At 37.9% G+C, this 24,613-nt stretch overlaps 2 protein-coding genes across 3 annotated transcripts in view; both read right to left on the reverse strand.

Annotated features, from left to right (window-relative positions):
• PSMD6 (proteasome 26S subunit, non-ATPase 6) overlaps positions 1-24,613 on the reverse strand; it is a 1,096,682-nt gene that overhangs the window by 589,209 nt on the left and 482,860 nt on the right. The gene's annotated exons all lie outside the window — the stretch shown is intronic.
• The window catches only part of ADAMTS9 (ADAM metallopeptidase with thrombospondin type 1 motif 9), a 174,319-nt gene that overhangs the window by 88,749 nt on the left and 60,957 nt on the right, over positions 1-24,613 (reverse strand). For both annotated transcript variants that reach the window (XM_050781196.1, XM_050781195.1), the window contains 9 exons: positions 19,422-19,588; positions 19,200-19,329; positions 18,111-18,237; positions 12,964-13,174; positions 12,320-12,484; positions 10,330-10,494; positions 3,856-3,975; positions 775-879; positions 470-637 (listed from right to left, as the gene is read on the reverse strand). In XM_050781196.1, coding sequence (XP_050637153.1) covers positions 470-637; positions 775-879; positions 3,856-3,975; positions 10,330-10,494; positions 12,320-12,484; positions 12,964-13,174; positions 18,111-18,237; positions 19,200-19,329; positions 19,422-19,588 — 1,358 coding nt within the window. The remainder of the gene's footprint in view (positions 1-469; positions 638-774; positions 880-3,855; positions 3,976-10,329; positions 10,495-12,319; positions 12,485-12,963; positions 13,175-18,110; positions 18,238-19,199; positions 19,330-19,421; positions 19,589-24,613) is intronic.

The raw sequence follows: 24,613 nt of genomic DNA on the forward strand, positions 1-24,613 counted from the left end.
AGGCAGGTTCACAGCACTGGATGAGGATTCCCACTTCCCATTCTTGGCAGGGTAAACCAAGAGCCTCTTGACTTTTAGGGACCACAGGATGCAGGAGGAATCCAGACTCAGAGTAAGAGCCTCTCCCCTCACTCTCCTGACATTTTTGGTCCTCTACAAACCTACTGCATACTAATATGACTCAGTGAAGACTGGGATTTCTGATCAACCCAACAGGACAGGCACTCAAGCAGACTGTAAACTGATTTATTCATTTTTTGAAAATGTGCATTCCTTAAACACTTAGCTAAGAATCCTTGCACACTTGGCCAACAACACATAAGTGGAGCAGAACAATTTAAATCATAAAACAAATCCAGCTCTGACATATTACCCATTGACATTTCCAAGTGGCGGCCCCCTCCGCTGACTCCTCATACCCCTCAGTGTTCCCCCCATTCCTCCAATTCCAAATAATCCACTGGCTTACAGAGCTCCAGTCCAAGGCCTTCCATTGCCCACAGGGTGTCACAGAACATTCTTCCTTTGCCACTGGTCTAGGCAGGGTAGCACAGGCACTCTCATCAGCCACAGAGCCATTCTCATCTCGGCAGCTGACGTATCTCATTCGGGTACCTTTCCCACAAGTGGCTGAGCACTGGGTGTTGGAGTAAAATCATGCAGTTATGTTACTTGGAATGGCTGTTTACTGGACAGTAGTCCACTTTCTATAGTCATGCCAGAGAACATTAGCCCCCATCCTGCCCTCCCCACTTCTCCCAGTCTATTTCTTACTGGGGTCCAAGACCCAAATCGCCACTGGGTTCTTGGTGCACTGTATGTGCTTCTCCTCGTTTCCGGGGCAGCTGGGGGAGGATGACAAGATGGTAATTCACAGTCCTAGATGTGATGGGGGAAAAAAAACCAAAGTCACTTTCAAGTCAATGCACTTTCAAGTTAATGGTCACGGTGGATAAAAATGTAAAGGCTAAGAATTCTAAAGCTTCAGATTTCTGTGTGAATCTGGGCAAGTCACATGATATCTCTCAGTCCCAATGTCTTCAATTGCAAAATGAGATATAATCTTAGTCCGTTTGTGGGTGCCTTAATAAAGGGCAGGGGTCAGCGTGATGATTTTTAAAGCCACATTTATTCATCCATTTGTGTAAAAAGAGAAAAAATATTGTAAAAGGACATGTAAGTCATGACATAGAAGGCTATCATTTTTTTTTTTTTTGAGACGGAGTCTCGCTCTGTCTCCCAGGCTGGAGTGCAGTGGCCGGATCTCAGCTCACTGCAAGCTCCGCCTCCTGGGTTCACGCCATTCTCCTGCCTCAGCCTCCCGAGTAGCTGGGACTACAGGCGCCCGCCACCTCACCCGGCTAGTTTTTTGTAATTTTTAGTAGAGACGGGGTTTCACCGGGTTAGCCAGGATGGTCTGGATCTCCCGACCTCGTGATCCGCCCGTCTCGGTCTCCCAAAGTGCTGGGATTATAGGCTTAAGCCACCGCACCCGGCCTGGCTATCATTTTAAAATCATTAGTTGTTAACGTTTTACAATTCTGAAGTCCAAATGATGTTCTCACATTTCAATTAATTTCTTAATCAGAATTTACTAATCATGAACTTGCTTTCCCAGTTTGCCTAAAGATAACATTAGAATCCCAGAATGTCAAATGTAGATATAAAAGGTGTATTCAATTGGCCAATGCCTGGAATTTATATAACACCCCTCAATCATTCAGACGAAGTCCTTGTTATGAACTAAGGTCATCTGTGTACAGGTAATATTCCAAGATATGCAAACAGGAACAAAAGTACACACCTGCTCAGATTCACTCTCAGCCTCAGTGGTTAGCAACTACCCTATGATTTAATACATATTCCTCAAATGCCTAAGTGTGCTGTGCACAATGAAAAAGTACTGAGGCACAGTGCAAAGTGCTGGGGCTTGGTGTCAAATATGACTGAGACATCTTTGCCTTAGAATATCTACGTGTGGAATGTGAAATTTTGTTATTTGGCTCCAGACTTTGCCTATTCCTCCGTTTTTGGTCCAAAGAAAGGCACAGGGAACTTTTTGCAAAGTGAAGAAATTATCCACATACTGCAATGGTGGGAGCCATCCCATAGTCAAATGGATATAATAGAATAACTTAAAGGGAAATATATTTTGAATCTGAAAGCAAGCTGCTGATGCTTGCTGATGCTCAGTTCTTGATTGCTTGAGATGCCATAGCTAACATTTTCCAGGCATTCATCATACTGTGGTTTGGAACATTTCAATACAATAACATATTTTTTATTATAAGTCACATGTGTTGGGTGGTTAATTGATCGATGATGACAACATGAACAGCACTGCCATATTAATTTATTTTTTAACACTCTTTTACCATCAACAACCCACTCTGAAAGGCAGCAGATTGAGGGTGCTCAGGATGGAGACAGTACATCAGCCACATGGGGCTTCACTCAGAGTGTGAGTTCTGGGAATAGTCTGGGTTCAAATGCCATCTTCAGCAATTAGCAAAGCTGCTATGCAAACCCAAGTGTTCTCTTTATCATTCTCTTTACATACATGATGCCAAAATCAAGGTCTGTATAGAATAGTATGCTAGTGAGTGGTTATCCACCAGCTTCTTGAGAAAAAAAGATGTGTATGTGTGTGTGTTTATAGACATTGTGTGTACACAAACACACACATATTACATGGATGTACATACACATACATATGTATATATATGTTTATTTATTATAAATTTTACTGATAGAAAGGATGTATAGCAATTTTGAAATAATAAAAAATATACAATTATTTATTTTAAATTCCATACAATCAACTGATTCTCACAGAATACATTTGTTGATTTTTGCTGAACTTTTGAACCTGTTGCCCACCTATATTTGTAACTGCCAAATGAGTATAGTTCAGGCATGAATGTTAGTTGATATATTCTTTATGTTTAAGGGTAGGATGAAAGTGTAATGATGAAGATGTATGGCCAGAACTTGACTCACTGACCAATGATGTGGAAGATGTCTTTGCTGAATCAGATACTTTTCAGATATTAGAAGAATATCTCCACATCCTTTTGTTCTATTCACAATGTAATTGCTACAGACACAAGACTCTTTTACATTTAATCTGCATCATTAACATTTTCTCCATTACTTTCTTAAGTCTAACCAATCAACCAAATAATAAATTAAGCCCTGAATTGCAGCACTTGCTGATTCTTGTGGTGTAAATACTCTCATCATGGCCAATTTCAAGCTATGAACTTGATGTCAATGAACACAGAGCTGGGGAGAGATATGTGGTAGCCCACCCTTACATAGTACATCCACCATACAGACACATACATATGTCATATAAGTTCTGAGTGTTTATAAACTTTGTTTTTAATACCACATATTTAATTATAGGTTTATATTTTCAGTTTTTAGTAATGGTTATACTTAAAAATCAGTTTGCAAAACTCCTGCAAAATTTATCGATTGGCTCTTGTGAGCTGGTACAAGTTAGCTCCAGCAAATCACTGCCTGAACATATGACACTAGTTACTGAACACTACACTGAAATCATTTTAGAAATACGAGTTTAAGAAAATGAGCCCAAAACCCAACATTCATCATCCAATAAGAATTAAAAGCAAACCTACATATACTTCAAATAACTAGAGAAGAACAAAACTGACACATCAAGATATTTGATTATAAATGTAACATATAGGTAAATCTGGACAAGTTAATCTACTGGTTGCTCTACCGACATATGTATCTATGAAAGGGTTTCAATTTTGTCTGAACAGCTGGGCAGTTTGGTATCTTGGTCCCCAAAGTCAATAACTGAGTTGGACAAAGGAAATTTACCTGGGTATCAGTTGGTCTAGTTGCTGCATTACAGTCATTGTCATCTACCACTGACATATAAGTCCCAATGATGCATTTCACTGCTCTTAGCTGGTATCCCTGTCCACAAGTGACACTGCACTGGAAGAAGGAGGACAAAAGGTATATACAATTCAGTAAATCTTCTCTTTCCCTTACTTTCCCCATAATATTCTGCAAGAGAGAAATATTTCCATCATGGTAGGCCAGAGGGCGGGCACTCAAATAAATTAGGTCGAAGTAGGCAATCCTGCTCTGTACAAATTATACTGATTCATTATTATGATGACCCTTGGAATTATTTCTGCCTCCCATTGAAATTATATTTATAGGGGTTCAACTCATTAACTGTGAACTCCTAGAAGAAGTTCATAGTATCTCCATCATTCTTACATCTTTCACACTACATAGCAGAGTGCTGTGGCTAAAATAGGTACTTAATAGAGCTCTGTGACTTTATTTGACTCCTAGGAAATTATCCTGAAGAAATAACTGGAGTTTGCATCAATATTTTTATACAGGATGGCCTTTGCAATATTATTTATAAGAGACAAAAAAACTGGACACTACCAAAGTATGCAACAACCAAAAGTTGAATATCACAGCATACAAGTAATTAGGAAAATAATGTAGCCACTAAAAGGCCAATTGTTAGATTATAAAAAGCAGTCTAAAAACAATAAGTAGAGGGAGTGATAACACAGAAATGGCAGACTAGGGAGCTCCAAGAATTGGTCCCTCCACTGAAGCAACTGTTAAGCTGGCAAAAACTGGAACCAACTTTTTGGAACTCTGGAATTTAAACAAAATCTTGCAGAAACTAGGTGAATGCTTAAGAAAAAAAAGAAGCCACTCAATTTTGGTGAGAAAGTGTCATGGCATTTCTGATTACCCACCTACCACACTACATATTCCTCTCAAATGAGCAGGGATCTTTTTTTTAAGAGGGACCATATGTTAGACTACAAAACAAGTCTCAATATGCTTTAAAAGAATGAGATTGCACAACCACAGTGGAGTGAGGCAAGAAATCAGTAACACAAGAAAAACTAGAAATTTCACAAATATGTGAAAACTGAACTACATACTCTTAACCAATAGGTCAAAACAGAAATCATAAGGGATATTAGAAAATACTTTGAGATAAATTAAAATGAAAGCAGAATATAAGAAAATTTATGAGATGCAATGAAAGCAATGTTCACAGGAAATCTATAGCTGCAAATACCTACAGCTAATAAAGAAAAAAAATAAATGAAGAAAGATCTCAAATCCACAACCTAACTTTACTTCCTAAGGAACTAGAAAAATAAGAGCAAACTAAAACAAACAAACAAACAAACAAAAACAAGAAAAGGAAAGAAATAATAAAGATTAGAATGGAGATAAATAAAATAGAGAGTAGAAGAACAACAGAAAAAAATCAACAGAACCAGAAATTGATTTTTTGAAAAGATCAACAAAATTGATAAACCTTTAGCTAGAATGACTAAGAAAAAATGAGAAAAGACTCCAATTACTAAATATTAGAAATGAAGGAGGGAACATGTCTACTGACCTTACAGCAATAAAAAAGGTTATAATAGAGTACTATGAACAATTGCATGCAAATATATTAGAGAATCTAGCTAAAACATGCAAACTTATACAAATTGCCTAGAAACAGACAAATCACAAAAACTGACTCAAGAAGAAATAAAAAATATTAACAGATGTATAAGAAGTAAAATGACTGAATCATTAATCAAAGCCTTCCTCAAAAAGAATAGTTTTCACCAGTTCACTCATGAATTTTAGCAACCATTTAAATAAACATTAATACCAATCCCTTTCAAATGCTTCCAGAAAAAAAAAAATAAAAAAATAGGAGAACACTTCCTAACTTATGCCATGAGACCAGTATTACACTAACACCAAAGCCAAAGACACACACACACACACACACACACACACACACACACACCCCAGACTAATATTGCTTATAGAGATGTAAAAATCCTCAACAAAGTACTAACAAATTGAATCCAAAAGCATACTAAAAGGATAATACATCATGGCCAAGTGGGATTTAGTCCAGGAACATAAGGCTGGCCCAACATAAGAAAGTCAATCAATGCAATACATTACATTAGTAGAGCAATGGAAAAAAAAACCATGATTATCTCAATTAAAGAAAAGCATTTGACAAAACTCAACATCTTTTCATGATGAAAACATTCAGAACGCTAGCAATAAAAGGGAACTTATTCAACATCATAAAGGGCACTTAGGAAAAAAAAACCCCACAGCTAACACCATACTCAATAGTAGAGAGTAAAAACTTTCCCTCACAAGATCAGAAACGTGACAAGGATGCCTACTTTCACCACTGCTGTTCATCATTGTACTGGAAGTTCTAGCCAGATAAATTAGGAAAGAAAAAGAAATATTAACAAAAGACAGGCAAAGAAAGTGGGAAGGAAGAAGTACAACTAATTTTATTTGCAGATGTCATCATACTGTACATTGGAATCCCAAGAATCCATTAAAACTATCACTAGAGCTAATAAACAAATTTAGCAACATTGAAGGATACAAGATAAACAAAAGCCCATTGTGTTTCTATACATCAGCACTGAACAATCCCAAAGGGAAATTAAAAAAAATTCCACTTACAGCAACATCCAAAAGAATGAAATACCTAGGAACAAGTTTAAACAAGGAGGTAAAAGGCTTTCTATGCTAAAAACTATAAAACTTTGCTTGAGAAATTAAAGACCTAAATAAATAAAAAGATATTACATGTCTATGGATTAAAAGATTTAGTATTGCTAAGGTGACAATATTCCCCAAATTAATCCACAGATTCAGTGAAATTCCAAACAAAATCCTAATAACGTTTTTGCAGAAATGAAAAAGCGGATTCTCAAATTTATATAGAATGACAAGAGACCCCAAACAGCCAAAACGATATTGAAAAAGAACAAAGCTGGGGGAATCATACTTCACAATTTCAAAATGTACTATAGTGATCAAAACAGTCTACTGGTATAAGAATAGATGTATAGACTACTGACATAAAATTCAAAGTCCAGAAATAAACCCATATATGTATGGCCAAGTGACTTTCAACAAGAGTGCCAAGCCCACTCAATGGAGAGAAAACAGTCTCTTCAGCAAGTGGTGCTGAGACAACTGGATGCCTACATGCAAAAGCATGATGTTGGAATCTTGCCCCACTCTATATACAATAATTAACCCAAAATGGATCAGTGGCCTAAATATAAGAGCTAAAACTAGAAAACTCTTTTTTAAAAAATGGCAGAAAAGCTTCATGACATTGGATTCGGCAATGACTTCTTTGTTTGACATCACAAACAAGGGCAACAGAAAATAGACAAATTGGACGACATCATAATTTAAAACCTTGTGCATTAAAGGACACTATCAACAAAGTAAAAAGGCAACACAGGGGATAGGAGCAATATTTGCAAATCATATCTCTGATAAGGAATTGACATCTAGAATCTACAACTCAATAACAAGAAAAACAAATAGATCAAAAAATGAGAAAAGGAATATTACTGAACTATACATTTAAAATGGTTAAGATAAATTATATGATGAGTTTATTTTGCTATTAACACAATTCATATTTTTTTAAAAATTGGCAAAGAACTTAATAGACACTTCTCCAAGAAAGATATATTCAAATGACCAACAAGCACATGGAAAGATGCTCAATACCTTTTGTTATTAGGGAAATACAAATCAAAACCATGGTAAGATAAATTTATCTTACTTGGAATTTTAAAAAGGGAAAATAACAATTTCGGCAAGGATGTGGAGAAAATGGAACCCTTGTATATTATAATAAAAATGAAAAATTATGCACTTGCTATAGAACATCATTTGGTAGTTAAAAAGTTAAACCCAGAGCTGGGCGCAGTGGCTCAGGCCTGTAATCCTAGCACTTTGGGAGGCTAAAGTGGGCAGATCATGAGGTCAGGAGATTGAGACCACCTTGGCTAACATGGTGAAACCCCATCTCTACTAAAAATACAAAAAATTAGCTGGGCGTGGTGACACACGCCTGTAATCCCAGCTACTCGGGAGGCTGAGGCAAAAGAATCGCTTGAATCTAGGAGGCAGAGGTTGCCGTGAGCCAAGATTGCGCTACTGCACTCCAATCTGGGCAACAGAGTGAGATTCTGCCTCAAAAAAAAAAAAAAAAAGTTAAACTCAGAATTACTATATGATTCAGCAACTCCAATCCTAGATATACATCCAAAAGAAGTGAAATCAGGTACTGAAATAAATGCCTGAAATAAATATTCATAGCAGCACTAGTCACAATAGCCAAAGGTAGAAACAACCCAAATGTCTATTGAGGGATAAATGGATAAACAAATGTTGGTACATCCATACAATGGAATATTATTCGGCCAAGTACTGATACATGCTATAATATAGATGAATCTAGAAAACATTACGGTATGTGAAAGAAGTTAGACACAAAAGGCCACAAATTCCATGATTCCATTTCTATGAAATGTCCAGAAAACGTAAATCCATAAAGACAATGCAGATTGGTGGTTGCCAGGGACTGAGGGAAGAGTGGGGTGGGAAACGATTGCTTAATTCCGTGGTCCCCAACCTTTTTCGCACCCAGGACCAGTTCCATGGAAGACACTTTCCACAGATGGGGTGGGTGGGGGTGGTTTCAGGATGAAACTGTTCCACCTCAGATCATCAGACATTAGATTCTCATAAGGAGTGCACAACCTAGATCCACGCATGTACAGTTCACAATAGGGTTTGCACTCCTATGAGAATCCAATGCTGCCGCTGATCTGACAGGAGGTGGAGCTCAGGCAGTAATGCTTATCCACCCTCACCTGTTGCTATGCAGCCTGGTTCCTTACAGGCCACGGCCCATGGCCCATGACCCAGAAGTTGGGGACCCATGGCTTAACGTATACAGGGTTTCCTTTTGGGGTGAGGAAGTTTTGTAACCAGATAAAAAAGGTAGTAGTTGCAAAACATTAAGAATATACTAAATGCCACTGATTTGCTCACTTTAAAATGGTTCATTTTGTATTATGTGAGTTTCACTTCTATTAAACAATTGTCAGAATACAGCCATAATATTAATTTAAAAAATATTAGAAGAAAATCATAAACATGTTAGCAAAAACAAATTTCTTCAGTGTAGAGGTAGAACTGGGTTTGGTTTTCTTCTTGCTGAACTACATTTTGAAAAATTTCTCTTATGAATATTTATGACTCTTAAATAACATCTTCAAAAATCTGTTCCCCTGAACTGCATGTTCAGTTAAAGGAAAAAAAGGGTCTCTGATTATAAGCTGTGCTAGGAATGGCCTGGTGTGGAGACAGACAAAAAACAGGCATGTCAATTCTAATAGATGTTATATTCAGATCTTGACAGTGACCCTAAGCTGTGTTCTCCTCTTATTATTCCCTAAAAGTTATACAGACATAGAGAAAAAGATGAGATTAGAAGTATAAGTGAACTCTCCCTATTAATTCAGATATGATTGGCTATTTGGACTGTGGATGCTATGAAATGGGGAAGATTCAGAAGAGTGTCCATATCAGTGAAAGAAATTGTAAGGGTGCCATAATAAAGCTGCTTCCACTTGTTGCATGCATATTTGGAAATGAAGATAGAGGCTAAAAGACTGAAGTGGCTGTGGCTGGTCAGGGTGAAGGGAGGGTCATTCTTCAAGAGATTACGTAAGTGACAGCAGACAGCTGTTCTACTTCTAATGGGAACTCAGAGTGCTACTTAAATAGTACCCTGAATGCTTTTGCTTCTATATTAGGAAGGACTTAATACCGAGAGTAGTAACTTTTCAGATGCAAGCGTAAGGGAGACTTTCACTCTCTCCTTTAAGAATAGCTCAAGTTAAGACTGCGGAACCTACAGACCAGAGGACTCGGAGAAGATTATTTCCAAGCGTGAGGGTTTTGCAACTTTTGATCTAATTAATTATGTTTGAAGAGTCTGGTTTATTTATGAGAGGTGAGCTTTGTAATTGTGATATTGGGAGCCAAAATATCTTTTCCAAATCTCATTCCAGATCTTCCTGCCAGAGACTCTGATGCTAGATCACCTTCTGTAACAGACCCACAGAGGCACGCTAGAAGATAACATCAGCCAGACATGAAATCTGTTGTGAATTTGTTCAAACGCTCGTGTGCTCAAGCTAAAGGGCAAAGATAGGCATGCGGGTCTGTAAAAGGGGTAATCAGCTCCAGGAGGGCAGGCAGCAATGCTTGGAAGGGGGGCAAAATGGTTGCAGAGTTACATGTGCTTGATCCAGTGCCATGGTGGTGTCCTGCATGCCACCCGGCACACCGGTTAAATCTCCACCACTGGAATGCTCCTTTGCAAGCCCTCTTCAGATAAGAAGGAAAGAATGTAGTAGTTAAGAATCTTATCGTTCAAAATACCTGTCCCCAGGGACCCGCCTGCCAGGATGCACATTCCGGCTGCTGACAAGTCTGCATAGATGTTGGCTTGGTCTCAGGGTCACACATTCTATCATTTAATCGATCTTCACCAAACTGACACCAGACCTGGCGGTGCTTATGCCCTTTTCCACAGGTGACCAAGCACTGTAATGAAAAGCGGAGCCAGTCAGGGTCATTTCTGATCAATGTGTTGTGGTTTCTGGGGTGATTTATTGATGAGTAGGAACAGGTGTATCCTTTTCCCACAGCAATCCCTCTCCCATAGCAATTTGTAAATATACTAAGCCTCATTTTTTTTTGTTTTCGTTCATTTATTCATTCATTCTATAATTATAGTCTCTGGGCCAGTTTCAAGCACAAAATAAACTCAACATAGCACCATGCTATAAAATTTGAAAAACAACATCCATAATTTTCTAGCATAGGAGTTAAGAGTGGGTAATTATAAATCAGATCAACCTAGGTTTTATCACTTACATAACCAGGTCACAAGATCTCTCTGAACCTCAATTTTCTTATCTGTAAAATGAGAATTAGTGTCTACTGCAAAGGGTTGTGAAGACTAAACGAAACAAATCCAACTAAAGCTCTTGGCACAATGTTCATTTAATAAATGTTGAACATAATCATCATTTTATCCATACTTATCGTAGAAAATTTGAAAACTATAGAAAAACATAAAGGAAAAAATTATAATGATCCCAAATCTCACTACCCAAGGATAACCATTATCAGTATTTTATTATTTTCTTTCCAGTCTTTCTCAGCAACTTTGGATAACAGTGAATTTACAGTTTGATCTCCCAACCTGCATTTTATCACATATTGTTGCAAAGGTTTGTTACTTAGTTTGAAATTATACTATGATGTTAGCTATCTAAGTAAAATTTAAACCCACTACTTATTTTCTCTTTTTTAACCAAGTAGTAGAGATTTTTAAGCTAAAGTAATTTGTTAACCTAGAACTAAAGCACTAGGTTTGCAGTTCATTTGTCCAGGAATCAGATACTGTTAATCAAATACACTGTTAATTGACTACTATTTCAGGGGCATTAATAGTATCCTTTTCAGATTTATTTGATGATGAAAATAAACAGTTAATACTGCACTTATAAGGATGGGATAAGAGCATGGATGTAAGAGCTGTAGCAGCGAAACTTTTTCTTTCCCCATATTCCTGATTTGGCCCATAAAAAAGGAAACTTCTGTTTTGTATTTCTCATTTCCCTTCTTCCCTTTAAGGAAGGCGGAGTGAGTCCCTGCTTGGTAAGAATCTCCTTGGGCTGTGTTAACAGTGGGCTATGTTAGTAGTGCATGCTAATACTATACCATAAAAGCAAGAAAGAGGCTGCATCTTCTTTCTCTTGTTGTCCTGGGACCATCTGTGCTAAGCACTGGAGGGTTTGCCTTGTGCTTCATAAAGTAAAGGATGAAAAAGGCATAAATCTGGAATATTCAGTCTGGTCCATTTCTTTTTTTTTTTTTTTTTCCGAGTTTTTTTCTTTTTTTTTTTTTTTTTCTTGCAGTTGGATGGGTAAGTCAGAGAGGTCACTCCCTGGGGTCTAATTCTCTTATTTCAAAGTCAAGGAAGTAGGAAACCTCATGTTGACTTCAGATGTGAGCTAGTATAGCTTTATGATTAATAAATCCATGATTTCCTTTCAGTGACTTAGCTAGGGCTCAAAGAGGAGGGAAGGTGATGGACTGGAACTTCAAAATCACAACAGAAGCTACCACAGTGAGTGATCCAGCCAAGCCCAAAGTGCCTCTGAGGTCACTGGTAGACTCGTTACATCCAGTACTACAGTCATGGTGCAGGCAGAGAACTGGAGTTGTTTTCTCAAGGGAGACAAGGGAGAAAGGGAGAGGTAGGAGAAAGGTGCACAAGGGTTCACCTTAAACAGATAGAGAGCACCAGAACTAGAATATGAGAGATGACCTAGGGGAAATAACAGCCCTCCCATATTACCTCTGACCAGTCTCCAGATTTCCACTGTGGACAAGGAAACTCACTGCACCTCTGAATGGTAACTTTCTCTTGATGTGTGCATTTGCTGTCATCCAGCACATCATTTCGGGTATTGACACAAATGGCCCTTCTCCTCTGGGTCCCACCATCACAGCTTTTAGAACACTGTAGGGACAAAAATAAATAAATAAAACTGTTGCTAAGTTTCTTATAAAGTATGCTCAAGATCTTGGCTATGTTGTCTCTTCCAGCTCTTAAGAAACAAACACACAAGCTGGCCAACACTAGTTGTTATTTTGGTGGAGATCTTTTCATGTTATCAGTTTGCTTACCAGGTTTATAATTAAAGTCAATATTAGCTTATTGACATACAAAAGTAAAATTGGAAATCGCTTGTAGAGTATGCAAAATAAATCAGTTGAGCTGTTCCACTTCTTTCAATTTTCCACACGTCATGCCCATGTGAGATATTACAAATCAATCATGCTACTCTATTCTGGAAAGCTTGAATGGGGTCAGGCATTACAAATCAATCATGGTCATCTCTTCCACACAGCCTAAATGGGGCTTACACACCGGCAAGGAGCCACCACCAACTAATCAGACAGCATCCAAGAAGACTCTTTGAGTGAGAGCCAACTTACTTCAGTCCAGGCAGAATAGCGCCAGCCACCTGTGTTACATTCCCCTGAGCATTTTTCACGGTTGCTTGGTTTGGGATGACTACTGCAGAAACCATCATCAACCTTCTCGGTCTTCCCATCCAGCCTGCTATATTTGGCACAGTAGATGTCTAATGTGCGGTAACCCAAACCACACTGGGCACTACATTCACTCCTGCTGGCCACATGCCACCTATGCAAAAATAATGGGGCAAAACCAACATTTCTGTTAAAAATATATGCCTTATCTATAGTCAACTGGTATTCATAGAAGAGTTGAGTTCTTTTTTCTTTCTTAACTCAAATACCATGAAGCCCAAAGCCACAGTCAGTTACTAAAATCTAATTTTAAACCAACATATCCGCGTATTTTTCATGGTTGCCAATGTACATACAAGTCACAGAATGACAGCCAGAGGTGTTATCTTTGTGATGATTTTACCCCGATACAGTCAATCTGAAATTAAAGCTACCAAAAGGAAAAAAAAAATTCAAGTGTATTAAAACCTGTGTACATTATTATCTGTAAATAAAGGCTCTTAAATTCCTTGAAGACATGGACTATATTTTATACAATTCAATTTTACACTTTAAAATTAGATTTGAATCTATAAATCTCTGTCACCTTTGTATCTGTACCACCTATAATGAGATTATGGGGGGACACAGGTATTCCATGTGTGCTGGCCAATCATCTGGTTCTTTAATACCCTAGGACCATGATCAGCAGTGCTTAAATTTAAAAAGAAAATAAATAATATTCTTAAATTAAATAGTATATTCTAAATAAATGTATTTAAAATACCTTAAAATGTATTTTGTTGATTAGATTTAGAAATCCAAAAAGGGTGATTTCTTTGTACTCTTCATTGGATTTCACTCTTGACCGTTCACTCTTTACTGCTCAGAAATTGAGTGGTTTGTTGGTTGCCAATGTCCTGAGACTACTTCTATGTGTACCTGTCCAGGGTAGAACTCAGGGGAAATAAAAAGAGTTCTGGCCTCATGCTTATCTTGGAATTTCTCATGAATGTCCAAAAGTAGGTCAGAGTTGACCATCTGGCAAGTAAAGTGGGCTATGGAGATTTTCCGATAGAGCGACACCGTATTTGGGGGATTTTGTTCTAACCCGGAACATGTTCAATGAGGAATTGTAAAACAATGCTTTATCTCATCCTGTCACAGTCTAGTGGGGCGAACTCTCACTTCCTTCAGGAAGTGTGGCAAAAATGTGGCCCAATTCATCAGAAGCATCTGGAACTTTCATCTGCTCTTTGATTCTTGGCTACCTTCTCTTTGCCTTCGTCACCATTTCCTTGTGGAAAGGTTATTTTCCATCCTGGATGAAGAAGGAAGGTGTCCTGCCTCCACAAGACAACACGCCAGCAGCTTAGCATGGCAGAGTGGCTCAAGTGCCCCTGATAGTAACATCATCCCCAGAATCTGAGCAGAGAATCTTGAAGAGTCTATGGAAAGGGCATAGCACTGCCTTAGAAAAGTTCTCAAAATGCTACCCCCTGCTTCTTAGTCTCTCCCTGGATGGTGGTCTTCAATGTTTCGTGTTCATTTAGTTCATTTCAAGGGACATAAAATACAATTATATTTTATTGCTATATTTCAGAAAACCATATTCCAAAGTGTTGTTAATAAGTAGAAACTGAGAACAAAAAGAGTAACCCTGTGTGTTTTTGTTGCAGGGGCAGTTGTGGGATTAAATAATTTTGAGAACTACTGAATTCAAAAGGTTTTATGTATTATAGAACTTCTCAAGGCCTTCAAAATGTTGATCAGCATTATTAATCTCCACATGGGGAAGGAGATTCTTGGTAAGGCTTCTCAGACATACTGGTGTGTCATGGATTGTCTTTCAAAATGAGTGATCTACAACCATGCTTTTTGAAAAGCTATTTCAGAGTTTGACCAATCAGTAACAATCCTCTCTTCAGTCTTTCAGTTTTGGACACAGCTACTTGACAATAATTACTATAAATCAAGGTTATATTGACTGTCACTTTGATAGATGCAAGATAGAACATCTTATTTATAGGCTTGGTTTGTGTCTGTATATTTTTCAGTGAACAATTTTATTTTCCCCACAATCTATACAGGCCAGTAAGATACGCGTCTCAATGCTGACAAATAGGCATGAGCTTTTGGGTAATTTTAGGAATGAGCAAGCACCTGTCTAATCCTAAACTCATGGGTTTTCTTTGCATTTTAAAATTCCTAACCCTATGATCTTTACATCTACCAAAAGACCTGGACATAATCCCTTCGCCTTTTCTTTAATTAGAGGTGCTATTATTACCATTGGAGCCTATGATCTGACCTGCTGTCCTTGTTTAGTCTGAGTAGAGTATATATAAAAGGTAAGTGTTAAAAAAATAGTGACTTTCTCCAAATGGGAAATTTAGAATTTAGAATAGCTTAGTATGCTAGCGTACCTACTATATGAAATAAAAAGAACTGAAGCCCTGCTTACACCTAGGTATTGTAATGTTATTTTTAATAAAAATCCAGAGGATGAACTATGGAATCAGAAAGACCTGGATGTGAGTGTCAATTAAGTGACCCTAGTTGAGTCACTTAACTTCACTAAGCCTCAGTTTCCTCATCTGTGAAACAGAGGGAAACAGAATCTATTTCACTGAGATATTTGGGGGATTGAGTGAAGCAAGGCATGTGTAGCATTTCACACATATGGCAGACATTCAAGAAAAGTAGCTATTCCTGTTATAATTTATTATTATTATCATTATCCTTGGTGTTTCATTCTCCAACCAAGTTTTAAGTATCAGGTAATTCCACATAAATCAATGAGCAGAAATCTATTTGAGATCTTTTGCATCATTTTACACAAAAACTCATGGTTTCAAGGGTATCTTTTAATGTATTAGCTTTGTAAGCACTATTTAAATTTTATATCTAAAGGCTTCCAATGCAGGAGAAATTTTGGAGAACATCACATAAACCAGCATCATCCCAAATTAAATAGTGGCTCACTTTGGAATCTGCTCAAAGTGAAAAATATTTTTTCAAAATAACAGCTCAAACATTATCTCCACCCTCAAATTGGTGCTCCATGGGTAAACTTAAAAAGAGGGTTCTTAAATAATTATTTATTTTTATGATCGCATTCAATTATTCACAGTGCTATGTATAAATTCACCATCTTTGTGATCATAGGAGCACCCTTAGCATTGCAGGCAGGAGTTCTGCTGTATCTATAGTTATCATCGGAGACTCAACCAGTCCCGTTCTGATTCAATCAGTGGAGAAAAAACAGGTAAGGGGTTCCAAGCAAGGTAGGGAACACGGATGGGGCAAAAAAACTCATGGGAATTATTTCTTTTCACAAAGGAAGAGAAGATACCTAGAATAGAATCCATGAGTACCACTCATCATTATAACTGAATTAAGAATAAAAACAACTTTCTCCTAGGGTTTAAGCACAGGATCTAGGTGCAGACTAACCACATTTAGATTTCCATCACTCCACTAACTAGTTGTGTGAGCTTGGGCAATTTGCTTAATGACTCTCAGCCTCTATTTTCCTTATTTGTAAAATGGTAATAATAATAATATATAACGTCATAATGTTTGAAGAATTAGTAGCGTATTAATTATATTAACAGGATAATAGATAATGGGATAATATAAGAACTATCTTGTTAGTAAAAGAATATTAATAGGATAATATATAACTGTTAAAAAATAGTTCTTAGTAAATAGTTGACTCTATTACCATAACCATTACAGAGTACTGGGGAATATAGTGATAATTTGATATAAGGCTACTCAGAAAATGTCACCATTCTCAATTTATTAAGGTTATGCCTCAAGGAATCTATCCAACAATTCATTTTTCCCCCAAACTTTAGTGATTAATTCAGTTTAGCAGTTAATTAACTAATTATTTTTTCCTGAATAGACTTTAACTTAACTCAATTGGCTGAAACAATGGGTTTATATGGATGCTATCTACAACAAGAATATTGCCTAGTATAAATGTCTGCCTTTTAATGTCTTCTTGGTTTTTTTTTCACAATGACTTTTGTCACTATATTTTGGCAAGTCAATTTCAGTAGGGCAATGAGCTAGAAAGTCAGTGACACTGGGTAGAGGCTAGACAGATTCTGGGCTTTGAAGTCAGAGCCTCCAGTCAGAACTGGCAAAAATATGACTTTCATACCATAGCTCCTCTCACTCCCATGGCAGACATTAGTAGTCAATATCAGAACTCCTCTGTTTTCTCAGAGCCTCAAGTAGGCCTTATAATCTGCACTAAAGCACTACAGGCAGCCAATACCCTTTGATTGGATTTGGCATTGTAATGTGGAACCTTCAAAATGCTTAAGCATTTACTTTTCGGCTTACAAATGGTGAGGCCTTAACACATTCCCATACTACTCTCCACTGAATTTCCCTTCTTAAAAGGAGGATAAAACAGCAACTCACCTTAACTGCATTTAACTGTCATGCAGACTATACAATGCAAGAACCGACTACTTAATATTTCAATATGACGCAGTCAACCTTGCAGGCAAATAGAAAAGCTTCAGAATGCTCTACCCACCCAATATTTCCTGCCTTGGATTTTACACTTTTCTTAAACGCAGAATTGTTTGAATATCTCAGACATCTGTATATACATTTTCTTCTTGTTTCTTCCATGATGCTACCTTAGTGCACTGCAACTGTCATGTGTGTAGGAGTTCTTCTACTAGGAGGTATACACTCTAGGTAGATATAGGTCATTATGGGTACTTTGAAGGACGAGGTTCTCCTCCTTTTCTTTTGACTTTCAAAACAAGTTTTCACATACAATGTGACTCAATCATAATGCTAATACCTACCCAACAAGTTGTGAGGATCAACTGAGAATGTTTTTTTTGGCAAGTGCCATACTCTATTAGCTATTTTTAATTCTTAAATGAATAAGAAATCTGCACATGTATGTCTTGGATAATCAGTTCCAGAGGGATGGAGAACTGGTTAAGGCTTATTTCACTGAAACACAAGAAAGGGGAACTAAAGACCAGCATCCCCCCCTTTTGCTTCTCCTGCTGGGGCCTCCTGCAAGACTCTCACAATTCAGTAATAAAGGTCTTGAGAAAACAGTGGCCCACCTCAGGTCACAGTCTGTGCCGCAGGGTTCAGTAATGGGTCCAGGCTGGGGCAGCCGATCGCATCTTTGATCAGAAACAGTAAGCTGATCAGATTCCCTGGTGCAAACAAGTTTTCGTTTCCGTTCCCCTAAGCAGAGAGGGAAAAAAAATTATTCAGGGAAAACAATCTATTCCATAAACTATTTAGACCCTGGATTGGCAAGCATTTTCTCTAAAGAGCTAGATAGTAAATATCTTCAGAGCATATGATCTCCGTTACACTATTCAACCCTGACCTTACAGGGCAAAAGCAGCCACTCAAAGTCAATACATAAACAAAATTGGCATGGCTGTGTTCCAATAAAATTTTATTTGTAAAAGTAGGTAGCCCGGGCGCAGTGGCTCACGCCTATAATCCCAGCACTTTGGGAGGCTGAGGTGGATGGATCATCTGAGGTCAGGTGTTCAAGAACAGCCTGGCTAACATGGTGAAACCCATTCTCTACTAAAAATACAAAAATTAGCCAGGCATGGTGGCATGTACCTGTAATCCCAGCTACTTGGGAGACAGAGGCATGAGAATTGCTTGAACCCGGGAGGCGGAGGTTGCAGTGAGCTGAGATTATGCCACTGAACTCCAGCCTGGGTGACACAGCAAGACTCCATCTCAAAAAAAAAAAAAAAAAAAAAAAAAAAAAAGAAAAGACAAAAAAGAAAAAAAAAGTAGGCGGTGGGCTGGATTTGGCCTACTGGCTGTGGTTTGCTGACTCCTCATTTAGACAAAAGAAAACAAAATAAATAACATATGCTATGACTACTAAAACCATGCCTCTGGAAAATTACAATGGCAGAGGTGATTTTTGCTTGGTTTTACACGTGTACAAAAATTTCTTAGGATTAAGAAACTAAAATTTCCTGAATCCCTTAAAAAGTTCAACTTCCCAGTCAAAAATAATCAGACACATTCAAAGAAAAGAGATTAGAGAATGTATGCAAATAGAAGAGTTTTCAGTTTGCATGTATTTGGCTGTTATTAAAAAAAAAAAAAAAAAAAAAAAAAAAGATAAAAAAACTTCTCAAATCCCCAGAACTCAAATTCAAAGCAGATACCTTGGCAGGGTTTACTGCATGCTTGCCACGGCCCATGACTGTTCCAGTAAAACTGCTGAGGTTTATCTTCAATTGGAATATTGAAAGAATAGCGTACATCGGGGTTGTATAACTTTCCCACCGACAAAACCTAGAATGTGTGGACAAAACAGAAAGGAAGTGGGTGGGCTTGGTGATGCCAAGCAGAAGAAAAGGGTGGTGGGCTCATGGATAAGTTTTCACCTGAAGCAAAAGTTCTTGCTCAATGCGATCTGTTGAGTTAATTCTTTCTACGGCAGTCTCGGATCCACTGTACTCTACCACAGCATTCCCAATGCGGATTTCCCTTTTGGCCATTGTGACAACAAAGTTTCCATTTAGCAAGAATTCACCTTTACTGCTTGATAAAGCTGTAGGTGAGGAAAGAGAATAATACATTGATCTGCTGTCAATGACTAGCTGTTTGAAATATGAAGTAACATCTGGATAGGCAGAGAGTCGCTGTGCCCAGAGTGGGGACTTTTGAGCCAGACAGGCATGGCTTCAAGTCCTAAGTTTGCCACTTGCCAGCTGTGTGGCCTTGGGAATCATTTTCCATCCATCTCCATTTCTTTATCTCTAAAGTGGAGATAAAAGCACCTACTCCCTCGTGGTATCTGTGAAAAATAAAATGTAACCTAGTGTCCTAATAAACCTTGAGCTTGTTATATGAGAGTGACAGTTACAGAATTATAGATGGAAGCAAAAGTGTTGATATGATTTGAAAATATGTATTAGTGAACTGAACCCTTATAAAATTGATTCCTACACAAATCTATATATATTAGAATTAGTCAAGCCTGATGAATCTTTGTTAAGTCTTCTTTGTTGGACAGATGTTGAAATTTGAAAATCCATGGTTAATATGATGCTCAAAGGTCTCCTTTTCAGTGTAGCTCACTGTGGTAGCCAGCCTCAAATACGGCCCCAATAAGCCTTGCTGCATGGTATTCACACTATGTGTCATCCTCTCCCACATTCAATAGGAATGACTGCAATCACTAGGATAATGCAGGAACAATAGAACCTGACTTCTGAGGCAAGGCCAAAGGCACTGTGGCTCTGCTTTGCTCTTCCTTGAACCTCTGATTCTGGAAGAAGCCAGCTGCCATGTTTTGAGGATACTAAAGAACCCATAGAGAGGCCTGCAAGTAGCAGGGAAGTACTGATTCCTTCTGCCAACAGCCTCTGAGTGAGTAATCTGGGAAGTGGTTCTCCAGCCCTAGTTGAGCCTTCAGATAATACCATATTCCTAACTGCCATCTTGACTGCAACCTCATGAGAGACTTCAAGCCAGAAACACCCATATATGCTGCTCCCAAATTCCTTACAAGAGAAACTGAGAGATAGGATATATTTGTTGTTCTAAGCCACTATGTCCTGAGATGATTTGTTACACGTAAAAGATTAATACACCTACACAGACCATTATTTCTAAACCTGCAACTGCCTCCCATTGTTAGCACAGATTACATACTTTCTATCCCCTTTCTCACCTGCATTTTTCTCCATGGCACTTTGTTTATACTCTCTCTTCCCAAACAAGAATGTAAGACCCATGATAGTAAGAAATGTTGGGATTATTTTATTCACTACTATATCCCAGTTTCTGAAAGAGCACATGGCAGGTGCTTAGTAAATATGTATCTTTGGGGAAGAAGGAATAAATCTACTCTGGATCTTGCAAAAGATGAAAAAAATCAGTGATGCTGAAAAAGTGATATTGGAGAACTGCTTGAATCGAGTGCCAAAATGTTGGCCAAATGAGAACCTGGCAGAGTTAGACCAGTTATAGAATCTAAAATAGTCAAACCCATAGAAGCAGAGATTACAGTGGTAAATGACAGGGGCAGGAAGGAGGAGGGGATGGGGAGATGCTCGTCAAAGATACAAAGATTCAGTTATGCAAGATGAATACATTCTGGAGATCTAGCATACAGCAATGTGACTATAGTTAACTTTACTGTATTGCATACTTGAAATTTGCTTAAAGGGTATAATGTTTCTTTCAACATTATAAGTGTTGAAAGAAACAAAGAGAGTGGGAGAGAGAAAGAAGAAAGAAAGGAAAAGAGAGACAGAAAGAAAAGGAAAGAGGAAGGAAGGAGGAAAGGAAAGAAAAAAAGAAAACAAAAGGCAATAGTAACTATGTGGGTGACAGATACGTTAATTAGATTGGTTTTGGTGATTATTTCACAGTGTATAGGAGTATTAAAAAAACTTAAGTTGAACACCTTAAATATATGCAATTTTTATTTGTTAAGTATCCCTCGATGAAGCTGAAAAAAGAAACAGGAAAGAAAATTGACAAGGAGGATGAGACAACAGCTGCTTCAGAAGAAATTATTTATTTATTAAAAGGTCAAGAGAGCTTACTGGGAAAGTAAATAAATCTCTAGAAAGCTTTTCAAAAATTGACTCCCTTTCAGATTTTACTGTTAAATTCAGACTTTCAGTCAAGAATATACTACTTTGCTATTATGTGACTTGATATGAACAATGTATGCAAAAATATTTATCAATTGCTTTATTCTTTTCAAAACCTTGACATGATTGAAAAGAAGATATAATTTTGTTGAAGGTCAAATACAAATAAATTTATTTTCACAATTTTGGATTAATTTCTCAAGATAAAATCTCAATCATATCTTTTCCTTTTAGTATTTAATACAAAATTTTGATAGCACTGCTTTTTTCTCTCCTGGTACCACTGCTGCTTGAATACATCCTCCTGAGTATTGGGCTTGACATGAAGCAGGTATTTAATAAAATCAGAGCTACGTAAAATGTGGGCTCTGAACAAACACTAGAGAAAGGTCCCCTTACCATCTGTAATTTGTGCAAGAGTAGCAAATTTTAGTAGTAAGGATGCCCTTGAAAGGTACAGGCCATATACTTAGGTGAATAAAAGGAACAAGGACATTTAACACACAGATGGCAAATAATTTTCATCCCCAGTGCCAATGTCAATCATTTGGTACCAGCTGCCCAAGAAACCATGCTGAACATGAGTCACCGATAGCATCATGTCTTAGCATCATATTGATGATATCTGTCTTGGTTGTGGAGTGAGGAGTGGCTAAGATGACTGAGGTATTAGCCAGATCCTAACTCATCTTTCATTGATATAGGTTATCTCACCAATGTAGGTGACACATTATCTTTCACCACTCAGGAGAGAAGCAATGTGTACATAAAAGAGGTTCCAAGGATTTAGGTTAAGTAAATATTATACCCTTATGTGGATATTAAAGAGGCCTGAGATGAAGCTCTGAATATTTGTGGTTCAGCAGCAGTAGGATCCTTATTTTCGTAGACATGGGAACCTCACAGAGTTCATGCAATTGGACACTACTGATGCAAGGCTACTCATTTCAGGATTAGGAATTAACTGCATTGAATTCTGTTCCTAATCCAGCACTTCATTTACCAGAATTCTCACCCATGTAAACAATATTTGGTCCCTAGAGAAGACTAAGGTGCCTTCATTTGAAATGATTGGAAAGAATGTGGTGACACAGGGAAAAGTCAAGACTAGCTTTTAAAAGGATAAAATACCCTCCAACTTCTTGGCTCAAAATCCTTTGGTAGTCACCGCTACCTATAAGATAGTTCAACCTCCTTAGCATAACCTCCCTGTAACTTTACAAATCTTATCTTCACCTATCTTCCTAGTCTCACCGTTCACTCCCACCAATAAACCTAAATTTCAAGTCCTGTATATTTCCAGGTCAGCCATATATCATTCTACATGGTGGCAGTAAAGTGAAGTGGTTAAGTGTGTAGCATCTGAAGTCAGACCAATAAGGATACCAATCTTTCCCATTTTCTATTTGTAACAACTTGGATAAATTACTTAACCTCTCTAAGCCTCAGTTTCTTCCTCTGTATAATGAGTTTCTTATAGGATTGTTATATGGATTAAATAAGAACCCATATGAGCTTTAGTTCCTGGCAGATCAAAATGCCTTTGTATGTTCTGTCCCCTTATCACACCTCTCTAAGGTAGGGTCTATTATAGAAGCCTAATTTATGGGTGAGAAAAGCATAACTTAAAATAGTTAATTTCCCAAGGCCAGGTGGCTCCTAATCATGGAAATCCATCTCCAGAGTCTATAAACTACTAAAATTTTCCAAGAAGGGGGTCAACAAATGTTTGTTAAATGAGTAAATGAGTTCATGCATTCGTTCTCTTGTATACAAATAGAAACTAAGTATGTTTGTGTTGTAGATTTTCTTAAATGTAAATTGTTCATTTTGTTAGACTGCATGAGCCCTTGAGCAAAGCAGCCATTTAAAAATCCACTTTTTTGACTAATAGACATTGGAAACTACCAAAGGTGGGAGGGTAAAAGGAGGATAGGGGTTGAAAAATTACCTATTGGGTACAGTGTTCATTATTTGGGTAATGGGTACACTAAAAGCTCAGACTTCAGCACTACCCAATATATGCATGTAAGAAACCTGTAGTCCTACCCCTTAAATAAATAAAATGATAAAATAAAAATAAAAATTTACTTTTATAAGCCCAAGAGAGATCCCAACCCATAGTAGGTGCTCAATCGATGATGCTGAAAGAATAAGTGACTGATGGAGTCTGACACTCATGACAAGGAGGATAGAGTGCTTCCAGCCAAATGACTCTTTTTCAGTCAGTGTAAACCTCTGACAACCTTGTCTTGCCTGTAGCTCCTGCAGCGTGAGATCCACCAGCCATGAAAGAGGCAGGAGTTTCAATGGGTCACTGAAGCTGAGGTTGTTTAGGTTGTTTCCGTGGCACCTCGGGTATCCTGAGGCTGCTCCCTAATGTGGGTCATTCAAATGGTGACAGTATGATGAGCTGTCAACAAAATCACCCAATTCTTTCAAATGAAGTTGCATGCTAGTTACCCAGCTGATGTCTTGCTAAAAAGGGGAAAGTAAAATGTCCCATGCTGGTTCTGTAAATCAGGTGATAATCCAGTGTGGTCATATGTAAAGAGTGATAGTCTGTTCTGGGTTAATTTGGGGGGCTTTTCCAATGTCTCCAGGCTTCCTTTCATGCTTTGCTGACTCAGGGTATTTCACCCTTCACTGCATATTCTTTATTCCAGTAGATGTGAGTGGGGTGAAAGAGAGGAGCACAAATGATAAAGGATTCCTCTTACGATCTGCCCTGATAAACGGTTTGGCCCCAGACATCCGTAAAATCATCAGATGAAAAAAAAATTCCTATTTTATCTTGCACCGCACAGATTCCCATCTTCCCATTGCCACAATTAATCAAGAGCTAAGTGCACTGGAGACAAATAAGTATCACAGAAATGGTTACTTTTTCTTCTAAAGGGATATGAACATGGTGGCCCTGGGTACAACTTGGCTTTAGCTGAACAGGAGGAAGGGGTCCACGTGAAAGG

This window comes from Macaca thibetana, chromosome 2 (genome assembly GCF_024542745.1).
Source record: "Macaca thibetana thibetana isolate TM-01 chromosome 2, ASM2454274v1, whole genome shotgun sequence".
Lineage (NCBI taxonomy): Eukaryota > Metazoa > Chordata > Mammalia > Primates > Cercopithecidae > Macaca > Macaca thibetana.